Raw genomic sequence first — 24,775 nt, forward strand, 5'->3', positions numbered from 1 at the left:
CATTTAGAAAAATTTTTGGATTAAAAAAGTCTGATGTAAATTTTATCTAATTATTAAACACTGTTAACAGAGAATATGACTGTTTTAAAGGTTTATAACAAATAATCCCTTTCCCTTCCTCTTTAAATGCCTGTGTTTATTTTATTGCTTATTAATCAATAATTAAATTCCAGTGTGCTGACTTTGAGTGAATACTGAAGCCAATGAGAACAACATAGGTTATTTAATTGATGGAGTTGATAATATTTATAGTATATATTTGAGGCTAATGGTGAGTTGATAGGAAGTAGAAATTTTTCTAGTTTCTGATCTGAGTTTGTGGAAAGGCCTGTGAGATTGCCTGTGCTTTGGAAAGGAGATTAATGATGATCTACTACGGGTTATTAAAAATTAACAACATAAGAAATTTGTATTGGCAGTATTATTGAACACACATGTTGGGTTTGAACTATACCCTATTTTGTGCAATAGATATATATCTTACAGAAAGTTTAAGTAATATAATTAGGAGACCTTGTTTAAAGCTATGCAAACTGGGATTTACATGTATTTTCTTAGGAGTCTGTAGGTTATGAGAATTAAAAATATAGTATGTTTATGACAGTGATTTTCTAAAAATATAATAGCATAGTCTAGATCATCTAGATGACCATCTTATAAACTGGTCAATGCTGGGAGTTGCAGTGCCTGTGTTTATGCTTGTTTGGTCATGTTGGCTCCAGGTAGAATACTGTACTACTACTACAAGACTGAAGCATATCTAATACATAAATGATGTATTCATGTCCAAATAGTAGATGACCAAATGCTGCTACAGCCCACTGTATGATGTAAGTTTTGCGGTAGTTTGCAAAGGATTAGCTAACATTGTTTGAGTATCTTTTATGTTCTAAGTGTTCTTCATTTATAATCATGAATTATAATTAATATAAGGATTTGTGTTTTAAGAGTTTTTAATTCTCATAACAGACCTGTGAGGTATGTGAGATTACTCTGTTTTACAGATGAAGACACTGATATACAGAGAGGTTAATTTTCCCAAGGTTACACAGCTCTTAAGTGGTAGAGTTGGTTTTCATATGCATCGTCTGACTCCATAGCTCCTAGTCACTGTATTATGCTCCCTCATAGTAGAGAGAGGAACTAGGAGCATTATATCACATCTAATAGTCTTATGGGTATTCCAAATTCAGAAGAACAGGTATAATGACAGCATTGTATTCATGTTGCCAGTTGAGATTTTGTTTTAGCAAACATATTTTTTTCCTGTCACATTAATGTTGTTGGTTGAATAGTATTGGTTTTGTTGTTGTGTTTGGATTTAATTTGTAAGATTTTACTGTTATATGAGTTCTTATAAGCACTAACAGAGTTTCGTTTTAATATATTTTATAACCTAACAAAAATAATTTAACAGATTACCTTAGAGATGCTGATATAAAAGATTGTTTTGGATCCTTTGGAAATCAAAGAAATCTCTTGTAATGCACATGAATGTATATTGATTTTAGTATACAAATTTGGAGTTTTATATAAAGTACTGGATTTCTTTAAAGTAAAACAGCATAAATCGAGGAAACTCTTTGAATATGTTTTGTGTATTTGGATTCTGCTCCTAACCTAGGCAAATGCTCTCATATCGTAGATAACAATCTATAGTTATAATTAATATAGACATTACTTTGTAGGCTCTTCCCCTCGTAGTTCCTAATTGGGGCTATTCTCCTGTCACAGGAATAGAAAGGTATCCTGTTTATGGAGTTCTCTAGAGACTTATTACAATAAAAAACTTAGAAGGTCTCTTATTCAAGGGAAAACTGAAGTAGTAAGAAGCAAAAATAATTGTCTCTGATTTTACCCAGAATTGTTTTGATTGAAATGAAATTGTGACTCAGATTTACAATCAAAATGAAGGCTATCATCATTTTTCTCTTTATAAAATTTTAATTGTCTTAAAAACTTAATTTGGTAAGCTTTCCTTTTGCAAATTTAATTCATTTTCGTCACTAAGGTACTACTTGGTATGCATTTTCAGTGTGCTTTGTTCATGTTTAAAGTAATTTTCTCCAAAGAAGAAATACTTTTGAGTTCAAGAACTATTTATTGAGCTTCTGTTGTGTAGAAGCCACTATGCTAGTCGTTAATGGTTTATTTGCTTCCTGATAGCATCATTTAATTTTGGTATACATGCCTGTTATACTCCAGAAGTAGAAAAACTTCATTCAGATATTTGAGTCTCTAGTATTACCTGCTGTTATGATAGATTTAATTCCATAAGTATTCTCTGGCTGGGTGTGTGTTCCTTACATTTTTCTAGTTAGAGAGTTACTTTGCTCTAAGCAATCTATTAATTTACTCTCTTAAAATATCTGATGGAAGACTGTAACATAACCACCACTCTACACTTGTGTAAGACTTTAATATAAAATTCTAATCCAAACTGGGGCACTTGGGTGGCTCAGTCGGTTAAGCGACTGACTTCGGCTCAGGTCATGATCTCATAGTTTGTGAGTTCGAGCCCCGCATCAGGCTCTGTGCTGACAGCTCAGAGCCTAGAGCCTGCTTTGGATTCTGTGTCTCCATCTCTGTCTATCCCTCCCCCACTCACACTCTGTCTCTCCTTCAAAAATAAATAAACATTAAAAAAAAAATTAAAAAATCCTAATCCACATTGACATAAAGTCTTTCTGATGTTTGATAAAATCTTCTGGACTAACTTCTTTTTTTTAGGTTAGAAGTTAGTGGTTCCTGAGACATCTGAAATTGTAAAGAATATAATGAATTGATATAAATTTTTCTTAAAAGAAATTCCATACTTTTGTCATACTCAGGGCTTTTGTACACAAATAAGTTTAAGAATCAGTGGTCAGTAAAGATGAGGCTGAGCTTCAAATGCAATTTTAGAAAAGTTGTGGCCCAGTAATGAAGATTTTGTAAAAAAGGTTTTTGTTTACATGTTTTCTGTCACTACTTCTGACCAGTTCTTTTTTCTGACACCAACTGGGTATCTAGTAACTTAGTTCAATTCTGACACTAAATATCCAGACCCCATGGGCAAAGGCATAGTCCCACAAAACTACTCTCGCTTGAGATACCAGCTATAAGTGGGGTACCCAGGATACCCACACTTCTGTCTGGCTGACTACAAATCTTTGGCCATTGGTGATTGAACTCAATCCCCAGCCATTCTCTCTTCCTCAGAGATTTGGGGGTGGCGCTGAAAGTTTTAGCCCTCTAATCACATTAATCAGGCTGTTGGCTTTTCTGGGGACCAGCCCCCATCCTGAAGCTATATCAGAGCCATTCCCCATTCCTCCCCCACCCACCATGAGCTATCTCATTAGTACACAAAAGAATAGATTCCAAAGGTTTTCAGAGCTTTATGCCAGGAACCTGAAACAAACAGCAAATATTTTTTATTATACCACAATTACATTACTGTTGTAACTCAAATTTTATATAGTAAATCTTATTGAATATTACAGATTTAAACATGTATGATGTTAAAATTTTTAAGTATAGGGGTGCCTGGGTGGCTCAATCAGTTAAGTGTTCCAGTTTGGTTCAGGTCATAATCTCATAAGCCCTGCGTCGGGCTCTGTGCTGACAGCTCAGAGCCTGGAGCCTGTTTCAGATTCTGTCTCCCTCCCTCTCTGCCTCTCCCCTGCTCATGCTTTGTCTCTCTGTCTCTTCCAAAAATAAACATTAAAAAATTAAAAATTTGTAAGTATAATTTCCCTACAAAAATTTTTATAAAACATAGGTTAAAATTAACAAAAATGAATTAAAGTTGTTAATTTTCCTTGCTTCACTGGAAATCTTTTTTACTGGATTTTGTCAGGCTTGGTTAGTAATAGAACTAACAGGTTGGTGACTGGTATAAAGCATATGGTAAATTCACCTGGGAAGAATACAATTTACTAGACTTGAATACAGAATGGGTCACCCTCAAGGTTTATTTCTTCTTTTGGGGGGTTTTATATGCTTTAGTGACTCTAGGGCAGTGGTTCTGGGCAGGGGGTCAAGGCATGTTGATTTTGTGTCCCACGGGACATTTGGCAGTGTCTGGAGACATTTTTGGTTGTCACAAAGCTTTGATGGAGACATTGCTATTGGTATCTAAATGAGTCTAATGGGTCTCTAGATGGCAGGGATAGTACTAAAAATCTTGTGCACAGAACTGTCTCCCTGCCCCCAACAAATTATCTGACTCCAAATGTCAATTGTTGAGGAATGCTGGAGGCCACTTGGGTGACCACCAAAGGTTAGATTGCATTTAAAGCTTTGAAGCTGTGGAACTGGATAAAGCCACCTGTTTATGAAATGGCTCGTCAGCACTGGAGCTTTATCCACTTGATTGATTCTACTATTTTGATAGGTATAGTGAAGTACTTTTCAGTCCTGGCCCAGACCACTGATTGGGAGACCAAACTGCAACTATCCAAATTACCTAAATATGGTTGGTAGCTAATTCACTGGTTTGGGAAAAAAAAAATAAACCCGTAACTCATATGGAGGACTTTCCAAACCTCCATTGAAGAATATTTGTATCTAAGATAAAAAGAATTCTGGAGATTGTCTACATAGCAGTACGAATGTACTTGACACTAGTGAATTGTTCACTTGAAAATGATGCTGAATTTTATGTTACATTTATGTTACTATAATTTAAAAAATTTGTATCTAGTGTTTTATATTTTCTTAAGCAGTGTTCCATGTATTTCTCAAGGACCATTATTCTATCACCATTTTCTTTCAGTCAAGAGAGTTTATGATCTCTCAGGAGATTTTTCATTCTTTTCCAAATGGCCTTTAATTTTTAAAATGTATATATTAGCCATTTTCTTAAAGATTGGACAATACTGGATTGATATGAAAGTATAACATTTGGGTTTTAACTTTATTAAAGTTAATTGAAGTATTTCATTAAATTTTCAATTTAGGGAATCATGTAGTCATTATCTGGATATTGAAAAAGAGGTAATTGTTTAGCTTCAAATACTTTTAGTGTAAAGATTACTTGTGATTTCATGAACTTTTCTTTTTTCTAATAGGCTTTCAAGGATATGCTGTATTCAGCTCAGGATCAGGCACCTTCTGTGGAGGGTAAGATGCATTAATCCCTATTATAGTCACATAAAACCCCTTTTAAAGGGAAGATATTTTAAACTGAATAGTATAAAACTAATATATCCAGCCCTATTATATAGCTCTTTTATGCTTTTTAAAAATGTATTTTATGATTACTTTATATTTCAATCAAACTTTTTTGTTTAGCTTACATTTATCCTATGATGGATCCCTTAGTATCTTCTTAAATCACCTCAGCATTGTGAATCACAGATACACAATCTGTTTGGTTTAAAGTCAAAGTTTTTATTTGTGTCATTCCTGCTCCCTCCAGTGTATTTTATAGCAGCCTTTATGAGTCCTTAATCCGTGATTAGTCTAAGCAACATAGTTTTTACTTTCTATTTATGCCATGTCTTTAGATGTGGATTAGTAGGAAAAAACTACATATATGTGTGTGTAAGTGATATAAGAATGTATATGTATGCATGTGTGCAGCTCGGCTGCCATAAAATCACTGACCTAAGGACAATAGTTATCTCTCTCCAATTATCTTTATTGATCTTTTCTGTTACTTCAGCTTCTGCTCACCAGCTCATTCTTTATGGGTTTAACCTTTGATAGGTTTGGAGAGTTGTAATTTAAAGTTATAAGAGTTCTTGTGTCATTAAATAACTGAACTAATTCAACAGTTTCTTGAGGGAGTGTTCCCTCTGAGGCTGAGTAATCTTTTAAGATTTTATACCACATTTTTCAGAAGAGATGTATGTAAAAAAGTATATGCCAAGCAATGAGAAAGAATGAGATCTGTCCATTTGTAGCAGCATGGATGGAACTGGAGAGTGTTATGCTAAGTGAAATAAGTCAGTCAGAGAAAGACAGATACCATATGTTTTCACTCATACGTGGATCCTCAGAAACTTAACAGAAGACCATGGGGAGGGGAAGGGGGAAAAAAGTTACAGAAGGGAAGGAGGCAAACCATAAGAGACTCTTAAATACTGAGAACAAACTGAGGGTTGATGGGAGGGTGGGGGAGAGGGGAAGGTGGGTGATGGGCATTGAGGAGGACACCTGTTGGATGAGCACTTGGTGTTGTATGGAAACCAATTTGACAATAAATTATATATATAAAAACATAAGTAAATAAATATTTGAAAAAAAAAGTATATGCCAAGAATAATCTAGAGTGTGTACAGATTAATATGTTTTATGAGATACCAAACTGAAATTCTATGAAGTCATTCTAGTGACAAACTTTTGGAGGCTTATTTTTACAACATGTGACAGATGCTGAAGTTATTTAATAAAACTATAGATCTATAATTAAAAATCTCATTTCTTTAATGACATAGAAATTTACATTTTTCATCTCCAGCGATTCTGAATTCAAAATGTGCTTCCTTTAACATCTTGAAATCTTTACCAGGGTATTGGCACTTAGGTATTATTAGTTTTATAGTATGTCACTGAATTTTGGATTATAATATATTTAATATATTTAATTTTCTAATGTTTAATGGAAAACACTGAAGATTTATCACAATGTTTAGTTCTCTATTGGGTTATTATTTCCTATTTTATGTGTGTTAAAGAGTGCATCTCAAAGTATTTTAAGAATGTAATAAAAATGAAATTACATGGAAGTTTAACTGATTTCTTCATTCTGTTTAATTTGCTTTACTCTTGGTTCTTTTAATTTTATTCTCAAGGTCATGCTACTTATCTTTAGTTCACCTTTTCTTTTCTTTTCTTTTCCTTTTCTTTCTAAGTTTTACCATCCATTTTGTAACAAACATATTTTGACAGGTATTGGAAGTTCTGGTGATCTTTATTTATCCCTTCATGGTGGCTCATGTTGCTCGTAATTTTCATACACTTTTAGCTGTTATTAGAGAAAAACTGAATTCTGTGAAAGTATGCTAAAATGACAAATACTTACAGTTAAAAGAACTTTTTTTAATATCATCATCCAGAGGCATTAATTTCTTTGGATCCTGTTTTAAAGGGAGTATTGTAGGCTGATCATGCAGATGTCTGTGCTACTTTCACAAGGGAAATATTCCATACTGGTTTATTCTTTCTACTCACATTGAAACCATGTAATTTTTATTTTCTTAAAATGAATTTTTCTGTTTTGAGATACTTGAAATTGAAGATACTGAAAAGTGGTTTAAAGAAATGCTGTTCTGTGTCGTATTGAGGTTAGAAAATGTTATTAAAGTGACTATCATTTTGTCTAATTTGATTCTGGTACTATATTAATTTACTATATTTATATGGTATTAAATTTGAATGTTTGTTTTGTTGTTTGTTTATTTATTTAGAGAGAGAGAGAGCACATGCATGGCAGAGAGAGAATCCCAAGCTGTCAGTATGGAGCCCCATGTGAGGCTCAAATCTCACCAACTGTGAGATTATGACCTGAGCCAAAATCAAGGGTCAGACAAACCACCCAGGCACCTTCTTTGTTTTTTTTTTTTCTTTCCTTTTCCTTTTCTTTTCCTTTTCCTTTCTCTTTCTTTCTCTTTCTCTTTCTCTCTTTTTCTTTTTCTTTTTCTTTTTTGAGAGAGAGAGAGAGAGAATGCAAGCAGGGGAGAGGGGCAGAGGGAGAGAGAGAGAATCTTAAGCAGGCTTCATGCTCAGTTTAGAGCCTGATGTGGAGCTCTATCCCACAACTCTGGGATCATGACCTGAGCTGAAATCTAGAGTTGGATGCTCAACTGACTGAGCCAACCAGGTGCCCCCCAAATTTTAACATTTTTAAAGGCAAAAATGTTTGCTAGGACTTGATTATCTTTTTGAACATTGTCTTTTTCTTTTCATTCTCTTTGTTTTCTATACCTTAAGTTTTTAGTAGGCTTAAAATTTTTGGTACCAGTGAGCAAGTTTTTTTTGTTTTTTTTTTAATCTTAAAACTGAAGAATACCATAGCATACCATGAGTTGCTACTTCTCAAATCTGCTATATGCTTAATTCAGTTTATCACTGTTTGTTTGTCTTGTTTTATGAGTACTGATACTTGGTTCCCATCTCAGACCAATTAAAATAGGATCTGGGAGTGAAGCCCAGGCATTGGTGGTTTTACACTCTCCCAAGTGATTCTAATAATAACCAAAGTTGAGAACCCCTGCCATAAATCTTAAATAATTTTTGATCAATACTGTTAATGCTAATTTCTTTTAAATAGTAATTAGGTTTATAGACTTCTTAAGTTCATTGATATTTTGATTATTCTATGAGAATATGGGAGTATTTTTTTGTTTAAAGCATCCATAGGACATTGATATTTTTAAAAATGTTTATTGAATTGAATCTAAGTAATAGCTGTACTGATTACATATGTTAAGTGGTAAAATGTAACATCATTATTAAAATCAAACATTTTTGTTGACTTGTTATATTCGATGAGGTATAGTAAAATAAGTAGCTTCCTCACATTTCATGTTACTTTTGTTTAAGGTAGAATGGATTTATAATTATAGTCAAAAGAACAGTGACTTGAAATGGATTTTGTAAGAGTGAAGTGGTTTATTTGATGAAATGCTTAGAATATGCAAGTGTTAATAAGAAGTTGACCACAGACGCAGTTTTTTGTACTAGTGAATTATTTTCTTCCAACTTTGTAAGACATTTCAAGATAGTGCCTTTACTTTTCATTAATAAAGTGGGCTTTTTCCTCATTTAAAAATAAACCAACCAAACAAAATAATTTCTTTTTTTTTTTGTATTTTTATTTAAGTAATTTTTTAAAAATTTACATCCAAGTTAGTTAGTGTATAGTACAACAGTGATTTCAGGAGTAGATTCCTTAATGCCCCTTACCTATTTAGCCTATCCCCCCTCCCACAACCCCTCCAGTAACCCTCTGTTTATTCTACATATTTAAGAGTCTCTTATGTTTTGTCCCCTTCCCTGTTTTTATATTATTTTTGCTTCCCTTCCCTTCCCTTATGTTCATCTGTTTGTATCTTAATGTCCCCATATGGTGAAGTCATATGATTTTTGTCTTTCTCTGACTAATTTTGCTTAGCATAATACCCTCTAGCTCCATCCATATAGTTGCAAATGGCAAGATTTCATTCTTTTTGATTGCCAAGTAATACTCCATTGTGTGTGTGTGTGTGTGTGTGTGTGTGTGTGTGTGCGCGCGCGCGCTACATCTTCTTTATCCATTCATCATCTATTGATGGACACTTGGGCTCTTTCCATACTTTGGCTGTTGTTGATAGTGCTACTATAAACATTGGGGTGCATGTGCCCCTTCAAAATAGCATACCTGTATCCCTTGGATAAATACCCAGCAGTGCAATTGCTGGGTCATAGGGTAGTTCTATTTTTAATTTTTTGAGGAACCTCCATACTGTTTTCCAGAGTGGCTGCAACAGTTTGCATTCCCACTAGCAGTGCAAAAGAGATCCTCTTTCTCCGCATCCTTGCCAATATCTGTTGTTGCCCGAGTTGTTAATGTTAGCTCTTCTGACAGGTGTGAGGTGGTATCTCATTGTGGTTTTGATTTGTATTTCCCTGATGATGGGTGATGTGGAGCATTTTTTCATGTGTTGGTTGGCCATCTGGATATCTTCTTTGGAGAAGTGTCTATTCATGTCTTTTGCTCATGTCTTCACTGGATTATTTGTTTTTTGGGTGTTGAGTTTGATAAGTTCTTTATAGACTTTCGATACTAACCCTTTAACTGATAATTTTATTTGAAAATATCTTCTCCCTTTCTGTCCATTGTCATTTAGTTTTGCTGATTGTTTCCTTCGCTGTGCAGAAGCTTTTTATTTTGATGAGGTCCCAATGTTCATTTTTGCTTTTGTTTCCCTTGCTGCGGCCAAGGTCAGAGAGGTTTTTGCCTGCTTTCTCCTCGAGGATTTTGATGGCTTCCTGTCTTACATTTAGGTCTTTTATCCATTTTCAGTTTATTTTTCTGTATGGTGTAAGAAAGTGGTCCAGGTTCATTCTTCTGCATGTCGCTGTCCAGTTTTCCCAGCACCACTTGCTGAAGAGACTGTCTGTTCCATTGGATATTGTTTCCTGCTTTGTCAAAGATTAGTTGGCCATACATTTGTGGATCCATTTCTGGGTTCTCTATTCTGTTCTATTGATTTGAGTGTCTGTTTGTTTTTGTGCCAGTACCATACTGTCTTGATGATTACAGCTTTGTAATACAGCTTGAAGTCCAGGATTGTGATGCCTCCTGCTTTGGTTTTCTTTTTCAAGATTGCTATGGCTATTCGGGGTCTTTCCTGGTTCCATACAAATTTTAAGATTGTTTGTTCTAGCTCTGTTAAGAATGCTAGTGTAATTTTGATACCGATTGCATTGAATATGTAGATTGCTTTGGGTAGTATTGACATTTTCATAAAAATATTTGTTCTTCCTGTGCAAGAACATGGAATATTTTCCCATTTTTTTGTGTTTTCTTCAATTTCTTTCATAAGCTTTCTATAGTTTTCAGTTTATAGATTTTTCACCTCTTTGGTTAGATTTATTCCTAGGTATTTTATGGCTTTTGATGCAATTGTAAATGGGATTGATTCCTTGATTTCTCTTTCTGTTGCTTCATTATTGGTATATAGGAATGCAACTGATTTCTGTGTGTTGATTTTATATCCTGCAACCTTGCTGAATTCATGGATCAGTCCTAGCAGTTTTTTGGTGGAATCTTTTGAGTTTTCCATGTAGAGTATCATGTCATCTGCGAAGAATGAAAGTTTGACCTCCTCATGGCTGATTTGGATGCCTTTTATTTCTTTGTGTTGTCTGATTGCTGAGGCTAAGACTTCTAACACTATGTTGAATAATAGTGGTGAGAGTGGACATCTCTGCCTTCTTCCTGACCTTAGGGAAAAATATCTCAGTTTGCCCCCCAAAATAATTTCAGTGCATTAAGAAATCAAGACATGTTCACTTAAAGTTATTTTTTTTTACTCAAATAAGTAGATATGCAGATTTATGGTATTTTGCTTCATTCATCCTTTGAGAGTGAATTTCATGGATGATATATACATTGATTTTTGGAAAATAATGGGTCTCTTTTTATTTAAAATATATTTCTTATTGGGGCACCTGGGTGGCTCATTTGGTTAAGCATCTGACTGTTGGTTTCGGTTCAGGTCATGATCTAGCAGTTCATGAATTTGAGCCTCCCCCCCCCCCCCCGTCGAGCTCTGTGCTGACAGTGTGGAGCCTGCTTGAGATTCTCTCTCTCCCTCCCTCTCTGCCCCTCCCCTGCTCGCGCTCTCTCTCTCTCTCTCTCTCTCAAAATAAATAAATAAACTTCAAACAAGTTTTAAAATAGATGTCATGTAATTAGGAAATGCTCATATTCTGAAGTAATATACGTTAAGAAAGCTTAAGGACTTGTTTTCAAGCATTCCTTATCAACTTGTATTTAATCTCTTTTTGATATGTATTATTATCTACTCTTCAGTGTAATCTCTATTATTTTGATAAATATTTACATTTGGAAATATTATATGACTGAAAAAGTGACAAAATTCTATGTTAAAGTTTATACATTTTATTGGTTTTTATTTTTATTTTTTTTTTAATGTTTATTTTTGAGAGAGAAAGAGAGCATGAGCAGGGAAGGGGCAGAGAGAGAGGGGAACAGAGGATCCAAAGTGGGCCCTGCACTGACAGCAGAGAGCCTAATGTGGGGCTCAAAGTCACAAACCATTGAGATCATGACCTGAGCTGAAGTCAGACGCTCAATCAACTGAGCCATCTAGGCACCCCTTATTGGTTTTTAAATAATGGCATAAATAATTAAAGCATTTTACTATTTAAATTTTTTTTTCTGCAGAAAGACTTGTAGAGCAGCATAGCATGACAGTAGAATGAGAATATTAAAGTTATAGAATTGTGGATTTTTTTTAGTGTAGAGAACAGATACTCAGAATCCTTGGTATTAATCTTTAATGGAGTAGTATTTTAGGAATGTTTGGAAAGTGATGATAAAAACCTTTAAACTGTATTGTATTTTTACAGTTCCTGCTGCCAGTGAGGTTTTGGGTATTTGGGACAGATTAAATGAAACTGCCAACTCATGGTTCCCCAACAGTGAATTAGTGACACCTTCATAATCGGGATTGTTTTGAGACAAAATAATTTAGTATACATGTGAAAATAGACCTCTTAATTGCAATACCCATCTGATATGGTCAAATTTTCAATGATAGAGAACAAGTAGTAAATGTAAATTGATACATTTTTTACCTTTTCTCTCATGCTTCCCCCCCCCCATTTGGTATCTCAGTGACTTTATGGAATTAATCTACTTGGGTAAATATTTATACCTTTTTTGGGGGAAACTTCCCTCTTCTCCAGGGCACATTAAAAATCCTTCCTTCCTTCCTTCCTTCCTTCCTTCCTTCCTTCCTTCCTTCCTTCCTTTTCCTTCCTTCCTTCCTTTTCCTTCCTTCCTTCCTTCCTTCCTTCCTTCCTTCCTTCCTTCCTTCCTTCCTTCCTTCCTTCCTTAAGTTTATTTATTTATTTTGAGAGAGAGCACGCCAGCAGTGGAGGGGCAGAGGGAGAGAGGAAGAGAGAAAGAATCCTGAGCAGGCTCCTCACTGTCAGTGCAGAGCCCAGTGCGGGGCTCAAACTCAGGAACTGTAAGATCATGACCTGAGCTGAAGTCAAGAGTCAAACACTTAATCAATTGAGCCACCTAGGCATCCCCAGGGTACTTTTGATTTATATAATTTATATACGTACAAATTTATATACTGTTCATATAACTTATATGCCATATTAATCTGTTTTTACTCTGAATTAATTTCAAGTACAGTTTCAGACTTTGACATTCTCTTTTTAAAATTACTGTCTTTCCTTTAGAAGCATTAATGTTTTCTACTTTTTAATTGTGATGGCAAAATATGAGAACCTGATGGTAAACCTAGGTCACAGAAATAACAGATCATTGACATTTCTAACTGAAAGGGACTTTAAAATATCATTTTGCCTCACCCCCATTTTAGATTTGTGTGATCTGAGACCATGCTAATGTTGCATGGCTCAATAAGGACAATCAGGATTACAGATACTGTATGTGCCGACAAAGGGAGAATTCCAGAGATTAAACTAATATTGAATATAAAAATGATTTTTTATATTCTTTTCATTTTTATTTAAAAGATGTCTTTGAATAACATTTTTAATTGGATATTATTTTGACCCTCTGTATTTTAAAAGGTGTATGAAGTGTTGCCTTGAATAATACTGAACTGTTTGACTTGTTGGGAAAAAGCTATTTGTATCTTTCAAGAAATGTGTCTTTACTCATTTTTATTGTTGTTGTTACTCCACATGGTTCCCAGAAGTACTGGGGAAGATTTATAGAATTAGATAAAATATATTAGATAACAGTAGTTATAGAGGTTAGAATAAGGGGAGAATTAAGATAGAATAGTGAGGAGCACCTAGGTGGATCAGTTGGTTAAGCATCCAACTCTTGATTTTGGTCATGATTTCACATTTTGTGAATTCAAGCCCCATGTCGGGCTTGGGGCAGCGTGGAGCCTGCTTGGGATTCTCTCTCTCTCTCTCTCTCTCTCTCTCTCTCTCTCTCGCCCTCTCTCGCCCTCTCTCGCCCTCTCTCTCCCTCTCTCTCCCTCTCCCCCCTCTCCCCCTCCCCTCCCCCCTCCCTCTCCCTCTCCCTCTCCCTTTCTCCCTCTCCCTTTCTCCCTCCCTCCCTCCCTCCTCCCTCCCTTGCTCATGCTCTCTGTCTCAAAATAAATAAACATTAAGAAAAAAAAGAATAGTGAGATAAAGCTCTAGTAAATTTAGTGTATAAACTAGATATTGTAAAGATCCTGGGATAGGAAAAGAACATCAGGTAAAAACTAAGGAAATCTGTGTACATTATAGATCTTAGTTTGTAATAATGTATCAGTAGCGGTTTATTAATTGTAACAAATGTACCATAGGCATGTAAGATATTAATGATGAAACTTGTGGGGTATATATGAGAACTTTCTGGACTATCTTTGTAACTTTTTTGTAAATCTGAAACTATTCTAAAAGCAAACATTGTTTTAAAAAATAGATGCCATTAAGGTTTTATACAATTGCTAGAAGCTAATTCTTATCAGGGAATAGATGAGAGCATGATTAACTTCAGAATTCACATAAGTTAAATTTATATCAGTTTCTTAGAAAAAGTTCAGCTGTTACTGAACATGAGATTTGAGAGAAATTCTTCCTTTGGACCTTCATGAAGAGCATTTGGCGTATGTGATGAATAGTATCCCCAACAATAATTTTATAAAAAGTATGACAGTGGAGTTTCATAAGGCTCCTTCATACAGTGTGACAGTATAATGGAAACATTTATTACTTTAACCTACAAGGCCCTAAATAATCTGGTTCTGTGTTCATGACCTCACATTCTACCATTTTCCCTCTTGTTCACTAGGCTCTAGTCACGTTGCCTTTCTTTCTGTACCTGAATCAGGCCAAGCTTTCTCTTTGAGTAAGGCTTTATTAGCTCTTGCCATGATGAGAATCATTTGATCATTCTGTAGCTGTGTTCTTTGAAGGACCTTCTGAATATTCAATCTTATGTATCCACTCAGTCACTTAAATTATGTCAACCATTTTATTTATTTCTTTGCATAGTGTTTGTCACTGGTTTTTTTCTTTTTAATTTTTTAATGTTTATTTTTGAGAGCGAGAGAGAGAGGGAGACATAGAATCTGAAGCAGGCTCCAGGCCCTGAGCTGTCAGCACACAGCCTGATGTGGGGCTTGAATTCACAAGCCATGAAATCATGACCTGAGCCTAAGTCTGATGCTTAACTGGCTGAGCCACCCAGGTGCCCCTCAGTTTCTGGTATCTTATGCCCCCCCCCCCCCCGCAATGATTTATTAGCTTTCTTGAGACCAATATAAGTCCCTTGACATCAGAGATTTTTTTCTTTTTTTCCTGTTTTATACCTAGTATCTTAAATACCTTACATATTTATTGAGCACATTAATGAGTAGGAATAAAAATGAATCCTTTTGCTCAATCTTCCTTGAAGCCAGAGTACTCTTTGTGGGGAAAAAAGGAGCAAAATAACGTAGCTTGCTTCTTGTTCTTATTTTTGTTTTTTAATTTTTAAACTTGATCTTTAGATGCAGAATTTTACCTCCTGGTTAGATGGCTAAGCATATTATTTATTGTTATTGTTTTATAATGCTATCACTGTAATTTCATAAGGTATAGTCTCAGGTGACAATGTGGCATTTCTTTAGAACTGGTAGAGAAGCAGATGATACAATATCTTAGTTTAAACATTTTGTGTTTTTGTGGTATCTTGTTGTCTTGATGCCAAATGTAGAGTTTCATTTGATTGCTGAAAAATCATATTTTATAAGCTGTTGAGTGACTGTGTATTTTTTTAAGACATTAAATTACTTTTTATGTTTTTACATGTTTGATATGCTTCCTTTGAAAAATACATGAAGTAGGCATAAATTTGAAAAATCATATATAAATTGTTGGAGATTTTTTTTTTATATATGTTTACTAGGTAGAATATATTATTTATTTATTTATTAAATATAATTTGTTGTCAAGTTAGCTAATATATATTGTATATAGTGTGCTCTTGGCTTTGGGAGTAGATTCCCATGATTCATCGCTTACATACAATATCCAATGCTCATCCCAACAAGTGCCCTACTCAGTGCCTATCACCCATTTTCCCCTCTCCCCTGCCCCCCCCCCCAATCAACCCTCAGTTTGTTCTCCGTGGAATATACTTTTTAGACTATTTCAATTAAAATGGAAAGACCTACTGAAAAAAATCTTTGTAAACAAAGGTTTCCCTTTTACATTTTGCCTGTTATATTCTTTTTGATGGGGAGAAGATATAGCTAATGTTAGCCTAAAACAGCTCTCTCATTCAGTTGGCTTAATACAGCTCTTGGATTTTCTGAGGTGGAATGAATAGATATAGTTAAGGACACAGGTCCCTGACCATTATTACACTAGTCTCTGCTATTCTGCCATTTCTTTAGTCTCCCCACTGCCTCCCCAATCTTGTAAACAGGTTTTGTTGGATCATTTTTGCTTAGGTTCCTTCTGCTTATTGAACTTGGTTAGCAGATGTGTTACAGTCTCCCTAAGCTCCTTAGAATTCAGCTCTTAGTGGCATTGAAGATGAAAGTATGCTTGTAAATTATTCATTCCGATTATATGCTTGAATGGACAGAGTCCACTTAGGCATCTTCTTCTACCTCACCTCTGTCCCAGGTCTTTGTTGTTTTAACAGATGTGAGCTTGCTTTTTAGTCCTAGAGGATGGAAGATTGAATTGCATTTCTAAAATTCATGAAGTAGTTTTTGCATGTATATAATTACTGTCAAATGTATGCATTCATAATATATTACTTTTCTCATGATATTTATAATCTTATATCTCCCCTCCCCCCAGTTTTCATTTTGTTATCCTGTATCATTATCTTCTTAAAAATTATTTATATGACTCTTCTGAACTAGAAATAAAATGATTTGATATTCATAATAGGGAGAGCTATATCTAATTTGCTACACTTTCAGGTGAGCAATGGCAGGAGAGTGTCCTTTCTAAGTTCCACTTGTCTATTAGTGTCGTTTAATCATTTATTATCAATTTTCAAAAATCTTTCTGCTTTTAGTGGGTTAATATTGCATGAGAGGACAGTATACCAGGGACTAGTAGAGAGTTTAACCCTAAAAATGAGACACTAGATTCATTTGTAGTCACTGCAACCTTGTTTTGAGAGCCATTGAGAAATACAGATGGCTAAGTGAAAGTTGAGACAAGAGTTAAGCCAACAAGATAATTGTCATCTCTTTAAGAGTAATGTATGTTGGGGGGTACCTGGTGGCTCAGTCAATTAAGCGTCCAACTTTGGCTCAGGTTATGATTTCGCAGTTTCTGAGTTTGAGGCCTGTGTTGGGCTCCGTGCTGACAGCTCAAAGCTTGGAGCCTACTTCAGATTCTCTGTCTCCCTCTCTGTCTCTGCCACACACCCCCCCCCCCCAACCCCCTGGGCCCTCTTGCACTCTGTCTCTCTCTCTCTCAAGAATAAACATTAAGAAAAAAGATAACAATTTTAATTCTCCATTAGCTTCTTTAAGAAAGGATGAAAAGATCTGATTGATATTCAAGCCATGTATTGAAGTTTGTTTGTTTGTTTCTTATTAAAAAAATTGATGTATAGTTGACATACACTACATTAGTTTCAGGTGTATAATGAAGTTATTTCTGAAGGGTGTTATTTCATGTTTGCAGTGGAAAATAATTTCATATTCATTTATATTGTGGAAATAGTAGCTTCTAGATAGTATTATTACCTTCAGAAATAATATTGTGTGTTCTTTAAAGGTGCCACTAACCTTAAACCAGTTCGCTAATTGGAAAGATATGCTTCTGAATAGTAAACAGCATTATTCTTCAAGTTGATGAAATTCCTTCTTTTCTTTCACAGAAGGAGAATTAAATGTAGTTGGATGCTCATTGCTAGAAGATAAGATAATGATATAAGTAGGTGGTAAAATTACATGGCAAACATGAATATCAGCTTTGAGTAGCATACAGGTAGGAAGCTAGAAGAAATGAAGAAATGCTTGGGATGTAGGTTTATTATCCTTTCTTTCCACACCACAGAATAGAGTATTTTCAGTGTTTCAATTTTTCCTTCCCTTATAAAAATCAGTAACTTATAAAGATACTGTGTCATTTACCACACAGTGCTGTTTCTTTTTTTTTATGATAAGTTTGAGGGAGGGTCATGAAGTAGAGAGGGGATAATTACAAAACATGAAACAAAAAAGCTCTGGGACTTCTTGGTATATACTCTCCATTAGAGAGGAGAAGGTAACACACCAGATGCATGAAACTGGTGATTTCAGATAGAGTTTCCACACTAGCTGTTAGACATCTGGAACATTGTTAAAGCTTTCAGATGGCAGAGTTTGAAGTAAGATAAATTCTTCTTTATGCCTTTTTTTTTCCTTTGGGCAGAGCCACTTTAACGGTGAAAGAATGAAAGAAATGCTGAATGAAAGAAATGAAAGAATGCTACTGAGAAAGGTAGAAAGAAACATAAAGTTATGATCAGTGAGCAGTTTCCAGCAGTAGGTATACATCGTTGAATAAAAGAAACAAAAATTCCTGCCTTCAAAATGGAAAAGATGTTCAAACGTTATTTAGATTCACAGTAACTTCCAATTATTGAGTCAGTATGAGGAAGGACTAGGTAGTCAATATTTGAAAGAGTAGATAATTCCTTGTATTAGTTTTCGGTGGTTGTTTTAACCACCACGAACTTATTGTGGCTTAAAATAAGAGAAATTTATTCTCTCACGGTTCTGGAGGCCAGAGTCTGAAATCAGGGTGTTGACAGAGCTACACTCCTAGAACTTTGGTGGGGAGAGTCTGCCTCCTCCAGCCTCTAGCGGTTGCCGGTTTCCTTGGCTGCAGCCACTTCACTCCAATCTCTGACTCTTCATTTTGCCTTCAACGTTGTCTCTTTATTCTCCTGGTATCTAGGATATTTGTCATTGGATTTAAGGCTGCCTGGATAATTCAGGATGGTTTCATCTCAGGATTATTAATTATATCTTAACCTTTTCCCAAATAAGATAACATCCCAGGTTCCAGGGATTTGACATGGATATCTTTTGGCTGGGGTTGGTGATGGTGGTACGTCTTTGTCCTACTATACATATCCCCAAGTGTAAAATGAAAACATACATTGTAATGTCCTTACTTCAAATCGTGAACCATATCTGTAGATCCAGATGAGGCATTTGCTTTTACATTCTGCTCTAACCACTTTGAAAGGAACTGTCGAATGATGTCAAAGAAAAATTCAGGTATGACATCCAGAAAGTGAAAAACTGGGCAATAGGTAGTTTAGGCTTGAGTGTATAAAATAAAGAGTTTATCTGCCTGTAACCAGAGTTACCTGCAAAGTATTCCAAACCATCCCTCCTAGGGATTTCTTTTATATTTCTAGTATCTGTCTTGGGGAAAACAAACAAGAAAAAAAACAAACGTCTTCCTAGCATACTAGTTAACAGTCCTCTTTTCCCTCCAAAATTTCTATTACAACAATTTTACAAGACATACAGATGTAGGAATGTATACAGAATCCCATTTACCCATCACCCAGCTTTAGCCATTATCGATACAATGTCTAATCTTCTTTCATTCCCTTCTAATTAGTTCGAAGCAAATTTCAGAAATTATATCATTTTATCTGTAAATATTTTTAAAGGATAATCTCTGCCCCATTACCAAAATACAATTACCACATAAAAATAGTAATAGTCATTTCTTAACATTATTAAATATCTGACAGGATTCACATTTCCCTCATTATTTTATACCTTTTTTTTTTTCTTTTAAAGACTCATTTGTGGAATGTCTGGGTGGCTCAGTTGGTTAAGCATCAGATTCTTGATTTCAGCTTGGTCATGATCTCATGGTTCATGGAATTGGGCCCGCCTGGGGCTCACGCTGACAGCATGGAGCCTGTTTGGGATTCTTTCTCTCCTTTTCCACATCCCCTTCCCCCCCCCCCTCCTGCCCCCGTGTGCACACATGCTCTCTCTCAAAATAAGTAAACATTTAAAAAAAGATTCACTTGTTTGAATAGTGACTCACATAAGATCCATCATATGATGCATTGCAGATTGATTAATAAGTCCCTTAATTCTTCATTGTTTATGGCAGCACCATCTGATATGGTAGACACATGTGGCTATTTAAATTTAAATTAAATTAGGAATGCAGACTGGTGTGGCCACCTTAGAAAACAATATGGAGGTACCTAAAAAAATTAAACATAGCACTACCTTATGACCCAGCAATTGCACTACTAGGTATTTATCCAAAGGATACAAAAATGCTGATTCAAAGGGACATATGAATCCCAATGTTTGTAGAAGCACTGTCAACAATAGCCAAGTTACGGAAAGAGCCAAAATGTCCATCAGCTGATGAATGGATAGAGAAGATGTGGTGTATATACACACACACACACACACACACACATATACATGCAATGTATACAATACTATATACATATGATACGCTAATATATACTATATATTATGTATATACAGTATATATCCTATATACTAATATACAATATACATACTATATATATATAATATACTAACATACAGTATACATACTATATACCATAATGCAATGTATATGAATACGGGCACTTGTTGGGATGAGCACTGGGTGTCATATGGAAACCGATTTGACAATAAGTTATATTTAAATAAATAAATGATTAATTAATTTAAATTTAAATTTAAATGGAATATTCTGATCCTTAATCACACTACCACCATATCAAGTACTCAGTAGCCCCATGAAGTTAGGGGCAACCTTACAGGACAGAATATTTGTCTCTCATTGAAGAAAGTTCTTTTGGTCAGAGTTGATCTATAGGTTTCCTCTCCAACTCTTTTATTTATCTTATATTTTCTGTTCTTCTTTAAAAATTTTTATTATTATTGTTATTGGCAGGACAAACTGGCTAGTTTGGTTTTCTTTGTCTCCCAGAGTCTGGATTTTATGGATTACATTCCTGTAGTGTACTTTAACATAGTTTCTATTCTTGTATCTCCTGTAAATTTATAGTTAAATCTAGAAGCTTGATCTAATTCAGATTAAAGGTTATGCATATATATTTTTTCCCAAGAACACTTTATAGGTGCTGGTGTGTACTTCTATTAGGGGGCACATATAATATCAGATTGTTTCTGTCTTTGTAATGTTACAAGCTATTGATGGTCAACGCCTAGTCCTAGATTCATGAGTTCATTAAGGTTCATAAAATGGTGATATTCCAGCTTTCCTGTGTTTATTAGCCAGAATTCTGTAAAGGGAAACTTTCCTTTGTAAACTGGTTATCTTTAGCTATAGATACAGGAAAGGTAGGTCAATTGCCTAATTCTCATCCTTTATTTTCTAGTTTTGAAAATAATATTGGCTTTCTAATGTTTTCCAAAGATGACCAGTGAAAAATTTTTAAGTGTGTTAATGAATTATTTTATTTAAACATACTTGGTGTGTTTTTGTCCAGTATAGTTTTTATCCTTATTATTGATCAGATTTTCAACTTTGGCCCAGTGGGAGCCTCTTTAGGTGGTTTCCTCATTTATTTTGATATGACTGTCACAATCTTTGATAGCTTCTTTTCTATCTGATATGACAGAATTTTTCCACACTCATGATTTTCCAGCTTGGGACCTGGGATTATCTATTTTACAAAACCCTCTTATTAGTTCTTTAGTGATAACCAAGGAGTCTTAATTTCTTTAGAAGCCACATACTGGGCACTTCTTTCAAAGTGTCAATGCCATTGAGTTATTCATTGTTTTTAGGCTTTGTTTTTTAGCAGAAAGAAATACATGTAATGTCGCACATATATGTACATGCACATGTTTAAAATATATATATACGTGCATATATATACATATATATATACATACACACATATGTATGTATATAAGATAAAATACCTATTCTTTAAAGCTTAGATTCTTAGTATACTAAGAAAGTATCTACTCTAGCTGAAAAGGTGAAATGTGATGATTTTTTTGGGAGTGAATAATACTGTTAGGTATAGTAACCACAGCTCTTTGGGATTAGAGTGGAGTAGGGAATCTACCTATACTGATTAAATTTTCATTTTCTTCATTGAAGGTTAAGAGGTGAAACATAGTTTATCACCTATAAGGCGGAGTGCCAATTTGTGGTTCTTGATGAGAAATTGATCAGTTGTGATTGTTACAAGAGGTGTAATCGGTGAGATTAGAAAGGGAAATTGAATTTATATTGGTGTGTTATCATAATGCAATTAATTTTGCATGTACATATCTGAGGCACATAAATCTTGTTTTGAGTTTGAAATGTCTACACTTTGAATCAGGCATTGCAAATGTAGTGTGATTAAATATATTTAAGAGTTTCTCTTGTTCCACAATTGCTGTGCAGTATGAAATATGTTCTTATTAGGCTGTTCACAGAGGAATCTTTTGGTTGCTGTAATAAGAAGATGAAATAGCTAAATTTGTGCATTCCTTTTAGAAAGGATGGAACAGGGGCGCCTGGGTGGCTCAGTCAGTTAAACGTCCGACTTCAGCTCAGGTCATGATCTCGCGGTCCGTGAGTTCGAGCCCCGCGTCGGGCTCTGTGCTGACAGCTCAGCGCCAGGAGCCTGTTTCAGATTCTGTGTCTCCCTCTCTCTGACCTTCTCCCATTCATGCTCTTTCTCTGTCTCAAAAATAAAACGTTAAAAAAAAATTATAGAAAGGATGGAACAGAATAAGAGGATTTATATTGTAAGATTTATTATTGTCATACTCTTATTTCTTCTGTATGGGATGTCTGTCATCTTGGTAGGGGGATGGATTGTTATCTTTTTAAAAGACTACAACTGGTTTTTCTTCTTAAGGAAAAACATGATATAGTTCACTAATGACACAGTAACTAAATTAGGGCATTTACAGCAGAGAGGAATTTTTAACAGTATAAGAATAACACAGTCTGTTGGGTAGATATTCTCAGTAGCAGTTTATCCACAATGACCATAGCAGAATGTTCATAAATAATGTAGTAAAAGAATGAGTAATGGAAGAGGTGAGATTTGAATTGGGTCTTGAAGCATAGTTACAGCTGCAGGAGAGGGCTGTTTGGGCACAGAGAAGCAACAGGACAAAACCAGAGGTGCAAGTACATAGGACATTCAGTAGAGCACTTTAAATGAAGCAAAGGGTTATTAGAGGAGAATAGTGAGCTGTAAGGATGACACCAAATTTCTAAGGGGCTTAAATTTTTTTTAAAGTTGGACTCTAATTGGACCCAACATTGGGGCTATTAGTCTAATGCAAGTTAGAATTCAGAGGTCATTGTGAGTTCTTTGTTCCACATGATCCACATTCAAAAACAGAGTCTTGGTGCTGTTCTGAATGGATTGCACAATTGGAAATACAGAGGAATGTTGGCTTTAAGTGGTACCCCATCCAATCTCCAGTTCTGCAAGTTTTATGTTTTTTGTAGTTGTGTCTTTCTTCATGTTGGGGTCCTCCAGCTGTCTGCCATTAACACTTAAGGCCACATGCTTGCTTCTTTAAGAGTATTGGGAAAAGCAGATTCATGATTTTTAGTTAGGTACATGACTCAGAATATGCACAGAAGCATTTTTTTTTGTGTGTGAAATTAACATAACATAAAATTAATGATTTTATTTTGTATTTTTTAATTTTTTTTTTTTTTAGTTTATTTTTTGAGAAAGAGAGCAAGGGGGAGGGGCAGAGAGAAAGGGAGAGAGAATCCCAAGCAGGCTCTGCACCGTCAGCACAGAGTCCAAGGTGGGGATTTTAAAGTATACTGAGATTAGTGGCATTTTGGTACATTCAGTTTTGTGCAACCATCACTTTTATCAAGACACAGCATTCTTTCTTTCTTTTTTTTTAAGTTTATTTATTGTGAGAAAGAGTGAGCAGGGGAGGGGCAGACAGGGAGAGAAAATCCCAAGCAGGCTCTCACTGGAAGCACAGAACCAATATGGGGCTCGAACTTTTGAACTGTGAGATCATTACCTGAGCTGAAATCAAGAGTCAGAGGCTTAACCAACTGAGGCACCCAGGAGTCCCCATTTTTTTTTAAGTTTATTTCTTTTTTCTAGTAATCTCTGAACGCAGCATGGGTTTTGAACTCATGTCCTGACAACAAGAGTTGTGTGCTCTTCGGACTAACCTAACCAGGCACCCCAAGACACAGAGAATTCTTAAGTGGAATTTACTTAAATGGAAAACCAGGTTTACAATAAAGTAATTTTTGGCATTATTTTGCTTGCTAATTTCTCAGTCTATGTCACTTGTAGAATTTTTTTTTGAAACTTCCTTGCATTCATATTTAAGTTTCTAATTTTGGGGAATCTAAACAATTGCTAGAATGGTATTTTTCTTGTTTTGATAATAGTCAAAAAAAGAAGCAACAAGGTAAACACTTGAATAGATTTTTTTTGTTCACTTTTGACTAGAATGGAGTAGTAATTTAATTTATTTAATTGTGGAATTCTTTTTCAGTTTAGAGCTGTCCATGGTGGTGTTTGGATTTGGGAGATTCAAACTTTTTAATGTGCCTACAGAACACTGTCTGAATAAGGCTGTGGGATACAGGAGGACCTCATTCTCTTCTCTTTAGGTTGTGTGTTACGACCCTAGAAGAGTGAGAGTTATGCTTCCTGATTTTAGTTATCTTTTTCTTCTTTTTACCTTAACTCTCCCAAAAATCTGCACAATGTTTACTTGTAATATCCCAGTAGAAGCAAAAGTTGTTTGTTGTAAACATAAATTCTAGACATTTGTAAAAAATATTTTAGAAGGATTTGAGCTTTTATTTCTTAGTAAGAAGAGATCTTTTGGGGTTCTGCTTTTGCTTGTGAATATCTTCAATCTATATACCAATTTTTTCTCATAATCTCTTGTTCTCCATGGAGGTGTTGGTGTTGGTGCTAAAGTAGTAACACAAAGAGGATGGCAGTGGTATCTCCAATTAGCATTTCTTATTTAGGTCCCTTAAGAACCCCTAGTGAGAAATTAGAATAAAACAATTATGTCAAATTAATTAGAAAAGCTAAGTAGACTGAGGTCACTATATTCAGTCAGTATTACACTGTTTTTAGATTAAGTAG

At 35.0% G+C, this 24,775-nt stretch overlaps 1 protein-coding gene across 2 annotated transcripts in view; it reads left to right on the plus strand.

Moving 5' to 3' along the window:
- The window catches only part of XPR1 (xenotropic and polytropic retrovirus receptor 1), a 214,813-nt gene that overhangs the window by 22,529 nt on the left and 167,509 nt on the right, over nt 1-24,775 (plus strand). For both annotated transcript variants that reach the window (XM_027074421.2, XM_053209425.1), the window contains one exon: nt 5,055-5,106. In XM_027074421.2, the coding sequence (XP_026930222.1) occupies nt 5,055-5,106 (52 nt within the window). The remainder of the gene's footprint in view (nt 1-5,054; nt 5,107-24,775) is intronic.

Source organism: Acinonyx jubatus, chromosome E4 (assembly GCF_027475565.1).
Source record: "Acinonyx jubatus isolate Ajub_Pintada_27869175 chromosome E4, VMU_Ajub_asm_v1.0, whole genome shotgun sequence".
Taxonomy (NCBI): Eukaryota; Metazoa; Chordata; class Mammalia; order Carnivora; family Felidae; genus Acinonyx; species Acinonyx jubatus.